The sequence below is a fragment of the Vidua macroura genome, chromosome 12, assembly GCF_024509145.1.
Source record: "Vidua macroura isolate BioBank_ID:100142 chromosome 12, ASM2450914v1, whole genome shotgun sequence".
NCBI classification, from domain to species: domain Eukaryota; kingdom Metazoa; phylum Chordata; class Aves; order Passeriformes; family Viduidae; genus Vidua; species Vidua macroura.
Window position 1 is genome coordinate 14,509,886 of NC_071582.1, and position 14,692 is coordinate 14,524,577.

Here is a 14,692-nt window from a genome sequence, read left to right on the forward strand (position 1 = left end):
TGAGAGGAAAGCTAGGAAATTCCTGGACATTACTAAACAAGGCAGGGCAAAATGTCACACAGAAACCTAAGAATGTACATGAGGCAAAACCAAAAGTCACCTGTGCAAACATTTCTGCTTAAAAAAGAGAAATTACTGCAAGGTAAGCAAATCTATGCTTTTTATCCAAACAAGTGGTTGTGAGCAGTTTTATTGCCACATTCCTGTGCCCCAATACACAGGGATAAGTACTCAACGCACAGTGACACGCAGGGACTCGGGGACAGAGCTGTTGTTTTAATAGGGCAATGAAGACAGCAAATGAAATAAAACCCTACAGAGATCAGCTTGCAGAACTCAAGGCTGAGAAAATCTATTTGATGGTAAAAGGAAACAAGGACACTCATGATTCTGCTCTCATTTCCATGCTGTAAATTTGGGCAGCTTTTGCTGAACGCAATTAAATCCTCACTTAGGATTTAACCTGGTGAAGCTGAGGGCAGACCTTGCTACAAAGACCCACCTCTGAGCTCTTCCCCTCAACTTGCTCTGCAGAGGCCAGCAGGAGTTGTGAGAAAACTGAGTGAAAAAGCAAGGGAATTCATAGATCCCTGCCAGTGTGGCCATTTCAAAGCCCCCTTCAGCTCTGTCTCGCCTGTTCTCTCCTTCCCCAGTGATTTGCTGCTTTGCTCATGGAGCTTTGGCTTCAGGGAGCAGTCAGTACCAGCACAGAGACTCAATGGTATTTGGGCATCTCCTTCCCTTTGCCTCTAATGGGAACTGAAAGCCTCAGCAAAGCCCCAGCACATCCATTTCCTGCCTCTCGTGGCTGATCCTTCCTTTCCAAAACTATTAGAGTCCCAGTGGGGATCTCATGCAAGACTCTTGCAAGAAACCCTGCAAGACCCTCTGTTATTAACACCTCTTAGACTATTCTTTACATTTCCTTTTATTTCAAGACAGGGCATTTCAAAGTCTTTTGCCCAACAGCACAGTTTAACACACCGAGTTTCCCAAGCAACAAGTAATAGAACTCCTCACCTACTTGTACCACACAGGTTAAGTCACCTCAGGGCTGTGATCTTAAATCCATACATGCTATTCCCCATGGACGTTGAGAGCTGTAAATCTCAACATTTCATTAAACAGATCACTCAGAACAGATTGCCTCACAACATAACTTCTCGGCTGGCCACTACCCACGAGCAGATGATTTTACATGACATTTATTCATGCAAATTGCTGAGGCTGTAGTCTAGTTACCCAGCAAGAGCATAAAAAATTACAGTTTAGATGCATAAATGCTGGCACCATGAGAGAAGACATGATGAGACTGGAAACACATGCCTGGGTTTCACATAGAGTGCAGCAAAACTTAGAGGGAGTCCTCATCAGGTGGGGGTTTATCAGGAATAACCCCCCCAAAATGATCCAGGGGAGGCAGAGAAAGGCATGTGCAAGGCTGCAAGGGCTACAGAGAAATGAACTTCTCCTGCTGCATGTGCAGGAACCTGCCATGGGGAGAGCACACGCAACATTTTACGTCACTCACAAAGCCTACTCTGTCCAATAAAGTGGGGAAGTAAAACAAAGCATGAAATCCAGGCATAAATTAGCATCCCTCTAGCCTAGCTTTATTTGTGCTGCTGCTGTGGATTAGCATCTAGCTGGCTGACAGGCTGATAGGCAGACAGAAACAGGGAGAAATTTAAAAAAAAAAAAATCAGTAGGTGTCTTTTTTTTTCTCTATGGTTCCTGGGATGTCTGCCTTCAAAGTGCAGGCAGTGTTCATCCCTTTAGGACCCAAATTTTTCCATCTTCCTGTGAGAGCAATAGGCTCGGTAGGAAAGCAAATCCCCCTGAGATATTTGTGCCTGCACCCTGTGGAGCCGGCACCCGTCATCTAACACAAGCCCAGTGCGAACCCGTCACATCCTCAGCCAGCATCCCCCCGGCATCCACAGCTCCACTGCAGAGAGCCACAGAGCCCTGGGAGCACCTCTGGTGTGGGGCTGGGAGACCTTGAGGATAGCACCTTGCCACAGGCACACACAGAGAGCTGACGCCTCGGGACTAGCTCTGCATCATGTTCACCATCGCTCGGGGCAGCTGCTTCCTTCACTGCCTGCAGCCACGGCTGGGTTTGGTACCTGATCCCAGATGACATGACCGGGATCTCACGCCGGCATCTCCTCTCAGTTTGTGTCAGAAATGTGTCACTGCCTGCTCCTCGGGCAGGAGGACCTGCAGAGAGCTTCCATCGGGCTGACACACAGCCTCCCGCTCCTCAGGGCTGCATGGCAAAATGAGTGGTCGTCACCAGAGACATCCCTCCTCTCAGGGCTTGGTGGCCTCGTGCCCACCCGCCCTTTCCAAGCACAGCCATGAAAACATAGCACTAAAGAGGTGCCAGTCTTGACAGCCACCACTCCAGTCCTTCCCAAACCAACCCTGGCAAGGGACCCTTTCTGCCCTACCAACTTCAGGCAGCAGAGAGGAGCTGGGAAGCTCCTCAGTGTGGCACTTGTGCACAAACTGGGGGAACAACAGCAGTAAACTTGACTGTGGTAAAAGCAAACTGCAAAGCCCATTTCCACCCTCACTGAGACATTCAGAGTTTGACTGGGCTTTCAGATCACAGGAGATTTTTAGTCCTTGCCTGTCTTTTAAGGAGCCAAACACAGAGCTCAGTTTTTAGGCTATGGAAATCAAATTTTCAGCCACTTTTGAAAGGTGGCCTAGAAAACACAGACTAATTCTGCACAGCCATAAAGCAAGTGCCTCAGGAGTACAGCATGCAGTTCAAACACCCTCGTGTCCCTCTGCCTGCCACCATGACTCTTATTGAGTGGGTCTGATCAAGGGATGCAGGTGTGAAAACTCCCCAAGATGCAGAGAATCCCTCCTTGGCAGAGCCCTTGCAGCTCTCAGCCCCTCAGCCCAGTGCACTGGCCCTGCTGATCACTGGTGCCACAATCCCAGTAGATTGGCACTGCCTTTGGAGCATGGAACAGGCAAAGCTGTTCTTGCAGCAGGCATCTGCGGCCAGTTTTCCTTGCTCCATGTCCAAATGGGTCAACACAGACAGGTTTTCCTCAAAGGAGGAAGAAGGGCACTCTGCAGAGCTTCAAGACAGCTGCAGCTGGAAATAGCCCAAGCAGAAGAGATGCATCCCTGTTCCTCCAGCCACGCCTTCCCTGGAGTGCTTGATCAAAGTCTGGAATAAAGCACACCATCACCATCCTCATCCCACTGCACACGAAAGACAGTCCCCTCCACATCCATGCAGCCACAGAGGTATCTATGGAAACATCCCATGGTATCAGTAGGGTGGTTTCTTTTAGGGGCTAGGAAGGAAGGGAAGAAGGATGAAGAGAGTGTAGAAACCGGAGCCTTTGTTTCCCAGCACTCAGCCATGCTGTTAATTAGGTAGCAGAGACCAGCCACTTCCTACCACATCCTCAAACTCTTGCAGCAATAGCAGGCACTCCTTTAGTCTCTGTCCTTTGGGGATGAGAAGGAGGCAAGGAGGCAGAAGTCAGTCAGAGCTTACAGAAATGCAACAAGCTGCAGGAAGGATCTTTCCTTTGCAAGGGAACCAGCGCCTGATGGGCTCCCCAGCCAGCACTTATCTATGTGAACCATTTGTTTCCTCCCAAGCTCTCAGCTTGCTCTGACACATCACCTATTCACCTGATTGCAAGCAGAATGAGTCAGATGGGTCCCAGCCTTGCACCCACTCAGAAGCCCTCTATTTCTACTCTGCTCCTCAGTGCCACGCCATCAGAAAGCTCAGCCTGGGCACCGTGCAGGACCACAACTGCCTTAAAAGCTTCACACAGAAGGTCCAGACTCACACACATAGTTTGCCCTTCATTCTGGAGAGCTCCAGTACACTGCTGCATGAGATGCATTAAAACTTACACTGGCAACAGCACATTCAGACAAGCGGCCACTGGGACCAAGGCAATACCTATGAAATATATCACAAATGGACTGAAGGAGCACATTCCCTTGAGTCTCTGGTCCAAGTGGCAGCTTGGGACATGTCTGCAGCAGCCTGGGGAGATCCTGCACCGTACCATGAGGACACCACAGAGACAGCATCTTCTCCTCTGGCTCTTAAGCAGAGTCTTCCACAGCGCTGCACACAGTACATGACCTCTCAGTTAGAGCAAGGACCAAATAAATTTTAAAAAGCTTTTTTTTTTCCTGAGTCCTGGCAGCGTGGAAGTCAAACACTGTTTTTCAAGCTGTTCCCAGAATGAGACAGAGCCACACATATCCACAGGCACAGACAGTCTGCATCTGTACAGCCTTGTTCCCACCACCTCCATTAGCACACACAGAGATGTGCATCCCTCTCTTGTAGAATAGGGTGCCAGAGATCAACATCCCCAGTTATTACCTTCTGGACCACAGACCTCTGTGCCCAAGTTGCTCTGTGCCTAGGACGATACAACAGTGGCTGGGACCACTCCTGAGAGTCCTCAGTATGTCTAGGGGCTTAAATGAGACCCAAGCCAGCCACTATCCAACCCAGAGTGATCCATGACACTTTGAGTTGTCAGTCTCTCTTTTCCTCCCTGTTCAGGTGTTATGCAGCATCCTGCACTGTCAGCCTTGAGCTTTGAGTCTTGATCCCCCAAATTGCTAAGACTCATTCCAAAAACCAACTAATTGGAGGAGTTTTCTTCAGACTGATAATGCCTAAGCCCTACAAGGTCTTTGACTTGTTTCCAGAGTTTTCCCTGCAATTAAGATGTCTCTAAATACATTTCTTGTTAGCATAATTCTATTAATTTTAAGTGAGAACTGAGACTTTTAAACAGTCCTTGATTACAGTTGCTGGGGGTTTGCAACAGACACCCCAAATCCCAAGGTTTGCTCTAAAACCCTTGTGAATTATTCTAGACCAGCCATGCCAGCTGCTCTTCTACCCAAAAGGCACCTTCCCTTGAGAGCAGGATAGTAGAAGAAGGGAAGAAAGCTGGAAAACAGCCATATCTGGGACTACAAATGAAATCAGGAGGAACAGTCCCAAAAGCCTCTCTTAGCCTTGGCCACCAGCAGCAGCTACTCGTGAAGCTCCCACCAAGTGAGAGCCAAAGGAAGAGACATATTGATCCTGCCTTGCTAGATTTTATGCCAAGCTTGTCAGCAAGGCATGCTCGGGTTTGGCTGCCCAGGAAATTCAAACCTCTCCTTTGTGTGGCTTTCTGGACCCCTCCTGCTGTCCTCCCTAAATCCCAAAGCCAGCAGCATCCCTTGCAAGGTGCACACTATGCCAGAGGCAGCAAGGACGTGCTCCTTGCAGCCTCCTGGCCTCAGGCCTTCTGCCAACACCACCCCAACATGGGGCACGCAGGCAAAAGAGCTGCCGGAGGAATCCACACCAAGCGGCGCTGAGCACGACCTTTCTGCTTTACAATGGTAACCTGAATCCTAAATACTGGATTTCTAGGCACGCATTAAAGCCATGAGACAATGGAGACGGCGAGGCTGGGGCTGGCTGCAAGCCAGCTCCATGCCGGCCCTGCCAGCACCCGATGTTTCCCATTTCCTTCTTTTTTCACCATGGCAGATAAGCTAAGTCCCCCTAAGCCAGGAGGCAGGTGCATGCACAAGCTCACCCCTGACTTGGGGACTGTGCGCGACTCACCCCCCATAGAAGGTGGATGCCCAAGAAGACCCAGAGAGATGGTTGCTTTCCTCTCTCCCTCTCTCTCTCATATGAGCATTGCTTCTCCTTTAATTGGTTTCATTCATGGCGGCCCTTTGCTAAATGTAATTATGCCAGGCTCTCTCCATCTGTCTGCGTTCAGGAAGAGACATCGCTCTCACTGTTTTTATCTTCAATCTTTATTTCTGCATTAATCCCCGCTCTGCAGCTCACATGTACAACAATGTCCAGGACCTCCTGAGGACATACAGACACATAATGAAGAGCAGGATTTGTCCCTGGGTCTCTCCTGGCTGGAGGACATTTTTTCACAGGGAAAGCCCCATACCTCAGTCACTCTGTAACATCTACATCTCTCAATGATACCTCCACAAGCCAGTCCTTTTTCAGACACTCAAGAGTTGTCTGTGAGCCCAGGCAAGAGGAGACGGCTTGATTTTGTCTGCATCACAGAGATGTCTCTGCCCTGTCTTCCCAAGCCCGGTACATAAAGGTAGCAAGATGTCGGCTTAGGTTGACATGGACCGCTTTTCACATGGAGACAGCATTCAGTCCCAAACTACCACACTCATTTTCCTTTCCAGGAATGCAGACAGGGTGAACACGGCTGAGCACAGGGATTAACAAACCTCAGCTCTGCAAGGGCAGCTCATAGCTGCATAGCTGAGGCTGCAAAGCGCCCAACACACCCAGAAGGATTTCATCCCTGGGGATTCATTACCCAAGGTCCTTACACCTTCCTCAGCCAGGGTAGGTAGATCTTGGGGGAAAACACAATGCTAAAGGAGCTGTTGGTTTATCGAGAGACCAAACCCAGTGACACAGACCCTGGGCAACCAAGCACCATCTGGTGACCGCCAGCTCCCGACACAATAGCCCACGTTGGCATGTTTATGATAGAGACCAGAGGCGGATTCCCATTATCCCCATTAGATCCTGTGATGTGGTTTCAGGAGAAGGACCATGAGAAGCAGATGGGATGGCAGAAGAGAAAAGAACTCAATGAGACAGACAGACAGGAGAGATTTATATGAAGCTAAAGCGCATACCCATAAACATGGGATAAGTAAATAGCATGTAAGTATGAAATTAAATGCAGGGAATCCATGGCATCCAGTAATCAGTCAAATATCTCCTTCACCTCTTTTTCAGTTTATCATCGGCATTTTAAAATGAGATATTTATGCCAATAAGTAAGCCAGTTGTATATTGTAACCCTGCAAATATTGGCTTGGATCTGAGAGATTCGTCCCGACAGACAATTCATTTTTACAGTTATTTTTGGACTCCCGGCTTTCGTGGAACACCGGCTCTCGGTGTTGGATTTTATGCCCCTGAAATGTATTTACAATGCATGGCATCTGTATTGTGCATTACACACTTAAATCATTGCATTTCATTCATTGCTTGTAAAAAAAAATATTGCAATATCCTGAAGCTCTGAATACTCAAATTCAAAATATAACTGCTGCATTTTCAGAGTAATGCTATAAAATAATGTTGTATTTTTAGATAAAGGAGGGAAAATTGATCATGAGGAACATGGATTCCCAAGATCTGGGAAGAAGGGGAGTTTGGATTTCACACCACGATAAATGGGTAAAAAAAAAAAAACTAAAAGCTGAAAAACCCACAAAGGTTTATTTTCTAAACAAGAACATGGAAACATTTTGTCACTTAAACAAAGGGAGGAGGGCGGGGGAGGCTCCGCATCCTTGGCTTGCTCTCTGCAATGGACAAATACTATCAGAAACAAAAAGCATGGCATAGTTAGCAGGAGCTCAGTGCTTTAGAATTAATGGTATGTATTTAAGTTCCTTTTAGGGGAAGCCTTCTGCAATTGGGGGTAAAAAAAATTCTTGGTTTTAAAGGCTTCTGTCATTGTTGCCCACAAGCAGAAGAGAAAGGCGCTTTCTTTGTCATCCGGGGGTTTATGGCAACACCTTAATATGTCCTTTTCATAGGTGAAGCAAGGCACACAAAGCAGCCGCGTGCCAATGCGTCCCCCCCGCCACCAGTAAAATAAATAAATGGAGGAACGCGGGGACGGCGGCCGTCGTAATCCCTCGGCAAAGAGGCAGAGAGGATGGTCTGGCGGGGTAAATATCGCACGTCTCCTGCCAAACCCCGCGTGGGCTATTGTCCCGCCACCCCTTTTAGATGTCATTAAGGATTTTTCGCATACAACCAAACGAGCGGAGGGGATGAACACACTCGCTTCTTCCCCACCAGTTGGAGAAGCCATGACGAGGCGGCTGGGAGCCGGCGCAGGAAAAACACAGGGCAAATTAGGAAGTATGTTAATTCAGTTAATATCACAGAGGGGCTGGCGGGCGGTGGGGGGGAGGTGTGTGCGCAGATTTTCCGCCCGAGGAAGGAGGTGGCAGAGAAAGAACTGGGGCATGCCAGCTCCCGTTATTGTTCTGCCTTCATCGGTAATTAGCAAGATAAGGAGGGGACGGCGTGAGGGAGGCAGCGTGGCGAGGACAAGGCAGCGCTGCACCCCACCTCATGCCCATGCGGCCATCTTACAGGCGGCGCTCGCCTCCCGCAAAATGGCCGCCGGGGCCCACACTGCCTCAGGCCCGCAGCTGGCCCATCCCAGTGGGCTCCCTTCCGCCAGCCCCGAGGCAGTGGGCACCCGGGAGCAGTGGCAGCCAGTAAAGGGGGGCCTCAGGAGAAAAGGAGTTGCCGTGGTGGGCCAGAGTGCGCTGGCGAGCAGCCATCTTAGCACGGGCCCTGCTTGCGGTGCCTTGGGCACGCGGCACTCCCACAGCTCTTTCCCCAGCCCTCCTGGCTGGAACACTCTTGGTACATTTCTCCTTCACCAGGCAGCACACATTGCCTGGGCCCTGCCCGTGGCCACAGAGGTGGCTTTTCCTTGCCATAGCTTTACCGTTGGACACGAGCGGGCTGATCCCCACACAGGCAACCGCCTGCCTCACTGCGTCCCAGCGAGTTCTGAAGGCTGCCAGGCACTGGACTGGCCCTGGAAGACACGGCCTGGACAGATAGAGTATTCCAAGAGCTACAAGGCAAGATGTCACCTGACCAGCCATCAGAGAGTGAGTTATAGATAAATTATGCCTTTCCCCTGGACAAAACAGAATAAATCCCAAATCAAAACTGCAGCAATATCAGTAAAGAAGACACGAGCTTCCTAAACCTTAATTTAACACAAATTTAAAACAAGGTCAGTTATAAAATGCATGGTTACACAGACGACACAGATAAAGTTACAGATACATTTCTCACTCCATGGGAGCTTTACTGTGGACACGTCAGTGCTGCTCAGTTCTCCAAATGAGCAACACCAAATACCAACCAAGGAACCCTCATCTCTGGTCTCGGGCTGCCCTCAGGACAAGACCAGCAATTACTGACACTAAAGCAGTATTTGGGAAGCATTTAATGTGTCTTTAGCTATGATGGGACTACTTCAGACGGTGCAATAGGCACACAACGCACATTGAAAATTCGGCTTCTGCTCCAGTACTCTGTGGAGAACCAGAGGGTGATTGCAACCACATGCAGGCAGGGCCATGTTATACATCTCAGCTAGACAGTGAAACATAAGGGATGGCAGGCTAGCTGCTCCGCTCCAGGGTTGTCTACACGGAAAACCACACCATTATAATGACAGCACTATAGGTCAACTGCTGCTGCTCCTCGCCACGCTGGTGCACATCTTCACTCTTTAAACTGGCTTTCTCCAGTTTAGCTTAAACTGCTTCCAGCGTGACATCACTGGTATACAGGAGAGTCCTGCCTTCTGCTAAAGTAAATACCCACGGAGGTTGTATGAGTACAGCTCCTTGCTTCAAAATCCGCCCCCCAACCGTACGTCTGTAGCTAGACCTGCCCTTCGGCTAACCTTTCTGTACTCCGCACACTCCTGGGCTGTTCACAGTGCCCGTGAAACACTATTACACCCTGCTTCCCTTGGGTGCTAATCCTGCTTGTCAACCCAAAGGCAGAAGCAGACGGTGGCTTGGCATTTTGATTACGTTGTGATCTGTTTGAACCTTCCAGATTCTTTTGATGTCTGTGCAAATTTGAAAGGGGGAGCCTTCATCCCCCACAATGAAACTCTGCTATCGCATGGTGAACCATCTCGGGACTCCTATGTCCATAGCCATTGCTAGATTTGAAGTGGGGAGGGGAGTTGCAGCTCCTCCAGGAAGAGTCTGAATTTCAGACTAACCAGTTCTGGCCCTGAGCAGAGAACACTACAGGGACAGCGTGTTGCTCTTCAAACAAATGCATGCGCAGGGGAGTGTGCGCATGCACAGAGACACCAGCTTTATACAAATAGATGCATTCATAGGAAAATGCAAATAGCATCCTCTTCCATCCCAGGCTCCCTTCGAGCTCCTGACATCCCAAGGTTTCAGAGGAGTACAACGGAGCCTCAGATCAAACATTAGCCCTGCGGGGGTTCCCTCAGGGAAGCAGCCATGCACTGGGGTCTTTTCCCCGCTTCCATGTGAGGTTTCCCGACCCGGCCTTCCGTGGGTGCTCAGTTCTGACACGCGTACGACACGCGCGCGCGCATGCAGAGCCTTGCTAAAAGGTGCTCTGGGAATTGAGCTCCACTTCCTCTTTCTCCTGAATCAATTGTCATAAACCAGCTTTTGTTTTATTTTTAACAAAGCGACAGAAATAATCTCCACACACAGCCCTTGACACTCCCACGGCCCTGTCCTTTAACAGGACGAGATATCTAGGGCCCCCGAGGACATGGGCACAGGGAGACAGCAGGGTAGGAAAGACCAGGAGAGGCTACTTTCTGGGTGCACAGAAATCCCCTGCTCCTCTCTTGAGCCCATTGCTTGGCAGGCAGAGAGGTGGTGGGATGGGAAGGTAGGCAAGGCACTTCCAACCTCTCCAACCCAATCTCCAGCTGTTCCCTTCATCCCCTACCCACTTTCAACCTGCATTTTACCTTGCACTTTGTTCCTCTTGCTCTTTGGTGCCAGCAAGAGGTGACTCATGCAGCACCATTGCAGCAATCATTGGGCTGATGTGCAACCTGTGACAGCCCGAGCTCTGCCTGCCTGTGGCAAACCCCTGTCTCCAGCATGGCCAAGGACTCATCTCTCCTCCTCCTCCTCCCATCCCACATACCCAGGTTCGGGACTCAGACACATATGGAGACATTTCTTGATGAAACCTATCAGTGGGTGAGTGGCAGCTGAGCAGGTACTGAGCAAGACGTGGGGCCAGACAGCAGCCAGGGGGGAAGGCAGCGGGTGGAGGGAACGTGCCTCGGGAGGAATACTCACAAAGGGCTGCTTTCATTAATAAAACATTCCCCCCTCGGTTGCCTTTTGATTTGGGTGTAAGAATTAACCCCATCTGCCCAACAGCACGCTACCTACCAAGTCATCTCTGCTGAGGAAGGCTGTCTGACGTGTCTGCTCAACTGCCTCGCTTCCCACTGCCTGCGCTCCCTGGCAGCCCAGACCCCTCCAAACAGCTCACCAGCCTCGCTGCGTCTGCCCTATGGAAGAGATCTTCTTCCCACAACATAGATTAGACCCAGTGGAAATAGGCTTAGTGAAAATACCATTTCACTATTAATGCCACCCCTCCACGAGCCCCCCCCACAACCCCCCCGCCAGCTTCACACTCTCTCACACCCAGAAAGATTATAACAAATCCTGGTCACCTTTTGCCCCTGCTAACTACTGCTCCAGTCTTTGCACTGCATGCCTTCAACCACGAGTAGAGAGTTGGGCACAGGGAGTACTTATATATATACACACACATCTATCTAGTCAGCACTGGAGGTGTTCAGCTGCACAACACACATCTCCCTGCACAGCATCTTGCCTTGTCACAACACCCCAACCCATCCCTCTCTGCTGTAATTGCAGCGCCTGGTCCTTGGGCATCAGCAGAAAGTTGCAGCAAATCCTACGTTGGTTAAAGCACAGTCTGTCCATTCAAAATTGGTGGGGGGTTGCTTTTAAATCACTGAGACATTTCTATTCCCTTTCTGTTTAAAGGAAAACCAAGATGCAGAGATGCCTTCGAACCGACAGCCCCTTCATTTTTCCAGAGGTGTGTTTTAATGAGTGACTCGCCTTCCAAAAAGGGGCCGGCAAAGGGGAAGGACGGCAGATTCTCCACACAAATTCAATAGCTGGTAGGTTGCCATGGGCTAAAGCATTTCTTTGCACACATGAAGGGAAGGGACTCCAGAGCACTAAGGGTTTTGCCTCCCATGAGTTATAGCTCTACCCTTCAAGAGCGGAATAAATGCTTTATCCCATTGCAGCCTGTGATGTATTCTACATAGATGGATTGATTTCCCCTATTGTTCTTAATAAATCCTGGTGCATGAAGAAACTCACTGCACAGCCATTTTTCCTGCCTTGTTCTAACTTGCAGGAGTGATAAGGGTCAGATGTGACTGCAGTGGGAAGCAAAGGCCGTACGTGAGGCAGTGCTTTGCGGGATCCAGTGGGTGTGCTTGCAGGGGCTTGGTGGGTGCAGGCAACCAACTCCCTTTTCCCTGTTTATTCCCCCTTTGAGTGGAGGTGAGGAAAAGGGGAACTGGCTGGGTACTGCAGCACTGGCGTGGTGCTGACAGGAGCAGCTACTGCCAAGCTGAGCCTGCACTAGCCTCCCAGATCTGCACAGGGAAAGGCAAGGCTCTGGCCCTCTCTGACTTGAGCTCTCAATTGTGAGAGATAAATACATATATTGTGCTGTCTGATAAATGCAGGGCTGAGCACTGCACCACTGTAGAGCCTTCCTAAGCACACCCAGCTCTCCATCTTGTGCTGCCCATCAGACCTGTCCCTGTCCATGTCCCAGCTGAGAGGAATCCACACCACCAACACAGAGGCTCCTCTGGTTTTTCATTTGTTTGGGTTTTTTTTAAATCAAAATGCCAAACCAACCCCCTCTCAATGACTCCCAACAGCACAACTCACACCCCCAGATTGTTGTTAAAAGGTTCTCTCCCTCCCTACCATCTTTTCTACTCACAAGGTTGACACCCACCCTCTTTTACTGCTACAGGAGGGTGTTTGCTGGACACAGTTTTGCTGGTGTCCAGCAAGGAGGCACTGCTAGGCTCCAAGAAGCAGGTGGCTCTGCACAATCCTGCCTTGGCCACCTGCCTCCAGCTCCATCCAGGCTCCCTGGATTATCACTGCTGGTCTTCTCTAGCAGCAGCTAACAACTGGCCCCGTTTCAAAAGCCTGGCTGGGAATTTGGCTGTGGGAGAGAGGGAGGGATCAGGTAAAGGAGCTGGTCTCCCACGCATGAGTTGAACTCAATCCTTCAGCAAGACTTCCAGGGACTCACCTCTCCTTGCTCAGGTGGAGACGTCCCAGCCCTTCCCAAGGCATCCCACTCCACGAACTCTCAGTCATGTCTGATTAAGGAAAAGAGAATTTGTCTCAATTAGAAAGAGGTTCCCATATGCATGGATGGATGTCAAGCAATTACCACATGTCACTCACGTTTGGAAAAGAGACCTTAAATTTGGGGCCGTGCAAACTTGCACACACAATTGCAAGTGAGTTACAGACCCTGGCATGCTCCAGAGCATACGTTGTTCGGATGCTTTCAAGCCCGTCCCTCGGCTGAAACACACCCAGCCACGTAAAATACAGCCAGACACGACCCCATTCTCTAACAAGGAAATAAAGCCGAGTGGACCTGCATTGCCAGACCCCAGACAGCAACACTGTCTCTTTAATTTTCTCCCTGGCTATCTCATCCTTTGCACAAACTCTTTCCTCCCCGTGGCTTCTTCCAGCCTGGTGGGCAAAGTGGGAAAACATCATTAGGGAGGAAAAATAATTTAGTTTGTTAATCAGTATCCAGTGGTGGGAAACAAGAAAGACAGAGAGCTGGGCTGGCGGTTAGGGCTTAGGAAGGGCCAGCACAAAGCCCACCATTCATGACATCTGGGGCTGGGATTCTCATTGAATTAAACAGACACAAAGAGCAGAGGCATTTCATGCTCTCTTCACAAGAATTATCATATCTCCCTGGCACTAGGAAACCTTCAGCATGGGAGAGAGGGGGAGAGAGAGAGAGAGAGAGAGAGAGAGAGAGGGGAAAGCGGGCAGGCTGGGTAGAAATATGGGGCAGGGTAGAAGAGGCTTTGTTCCAGGGTTGGATTTATGGATGGGATGCGGCGCGTTGCTTTGCAGGGAGAGACAGGGCCCTGGCGCGCTGGGTCTAATAAGAATCAGCAAATGTGAAACAGGGGGCCCCTGTGTACCATGAAGCAGGGAAACCCACGTTTGACAAGCCAACAGAATAACCGCTCGCGTCTCAAGGCTGTGGAAGGATGCTGACGTTCCTACGAGATGTGTCGTCTTGTGTGTGTGTCAGCGAGGAGGGGGAGAAGGGGAGAGGCAAGGAGTATAAACAAGAGACCAGGCAGCATCGTTCAGTCATGAAAATTAATTAGCTGATGTGCAAACCATGGCTGCCTCTTCCTACTGCCCTGCAAGCATTCCCCATAAAGCTATGGTGTGTGCAGAGCCTGTGACTGGGAATGACAGGGGCAGATTAGGCAGCTCCTTGGGACACAAGCCTGGCAGCAAGAAACCCACAGCCCATGCAGAAAAGGTGAGGAGGGGATGATCAGTGTCCTTGGGGAAGGGGCAGAGCCCAGGGACCAGAAGAAAGAGAAAAGGGAGAGACTGGGCACCAAGCTGAGACCAGGAATCATGTTGCTGCAGCAGCATAAATTGGGGTGGATCTCAAAACCCAGACATTAAAAAAAACAGGGACTGGTGGGCAGCAAAACCACTTAGGGTTTAGATCACAAAATCTCTGGGGCAGGACCTGTCATCTCCTGCAGGCTCACACCATGGAGGCCTGTCCTACTTGGTCTCTGGGCATTACCAGAAGATCTACTTTAAATACTAATTGCTCCATGATCAAGACCTGCAAGCTGCTGGGAGGCTCCCAACAGCATTACCTGTGGGAAGAGGGGATAGATCTCTGACCTCACATCCCCAGGGTAATTTGACCCCATGCACTAGTGCCACAAGC

At 50.0% G+C, this 14,692-nt stretch overlaps 2 protein-coding genes across 3 annotated transcripts in view; one reads left to right on the top strand and one right to left on the bottom strand.

The window, feature by feature from the left end:
- The window catches only part of LOC128813517 (basic salivary proline-rich protein 2-like), a 41,113-nt gene that overhangs the window by 12,500 nt on the left and 13,921 nt on the right, over positions 1–14,692 (bottom strand). Inside the window, exon 4 of the mRNA XM_053988712.1 lies at positions 12,983–13,052. Coding sequence (XP_053844687.1) covers positions 12,983–13,052 — 70 coding nt within the window. The remainder of the gene's footprint in view (positions 1–12,982; positions 13,053–14,692) is intronic.
- Positions 7,343–12,010, top strand: LOC128813440 (uncharacterized). 2 transcript variants are annotated; one of them, XM_053988569.1, is made up of 2 exons: positions 7,343–8,727; positions 11,674–12,010. In XM_053988569.1, exons 1-2 carry the CDS (start codon positions 7,693–7,695, stop codon positions 11,737–11,739), a joined length of 1,101 nt encoding a protein of 366 aa, XP_053844544.1. In that variant the 5' UTR covers positions 7,343–7,692; the 3' UTR covers positions 11,740–12,010. The 2 variants fall into 2 exon arrangements, with proteins under 2 accessions (XP_053844544.1, XP_053844545.1); XM_053988570.1 differs by lacking the exon at positions 11,674–12,010 and adding an exon at positions 10,794–11,122.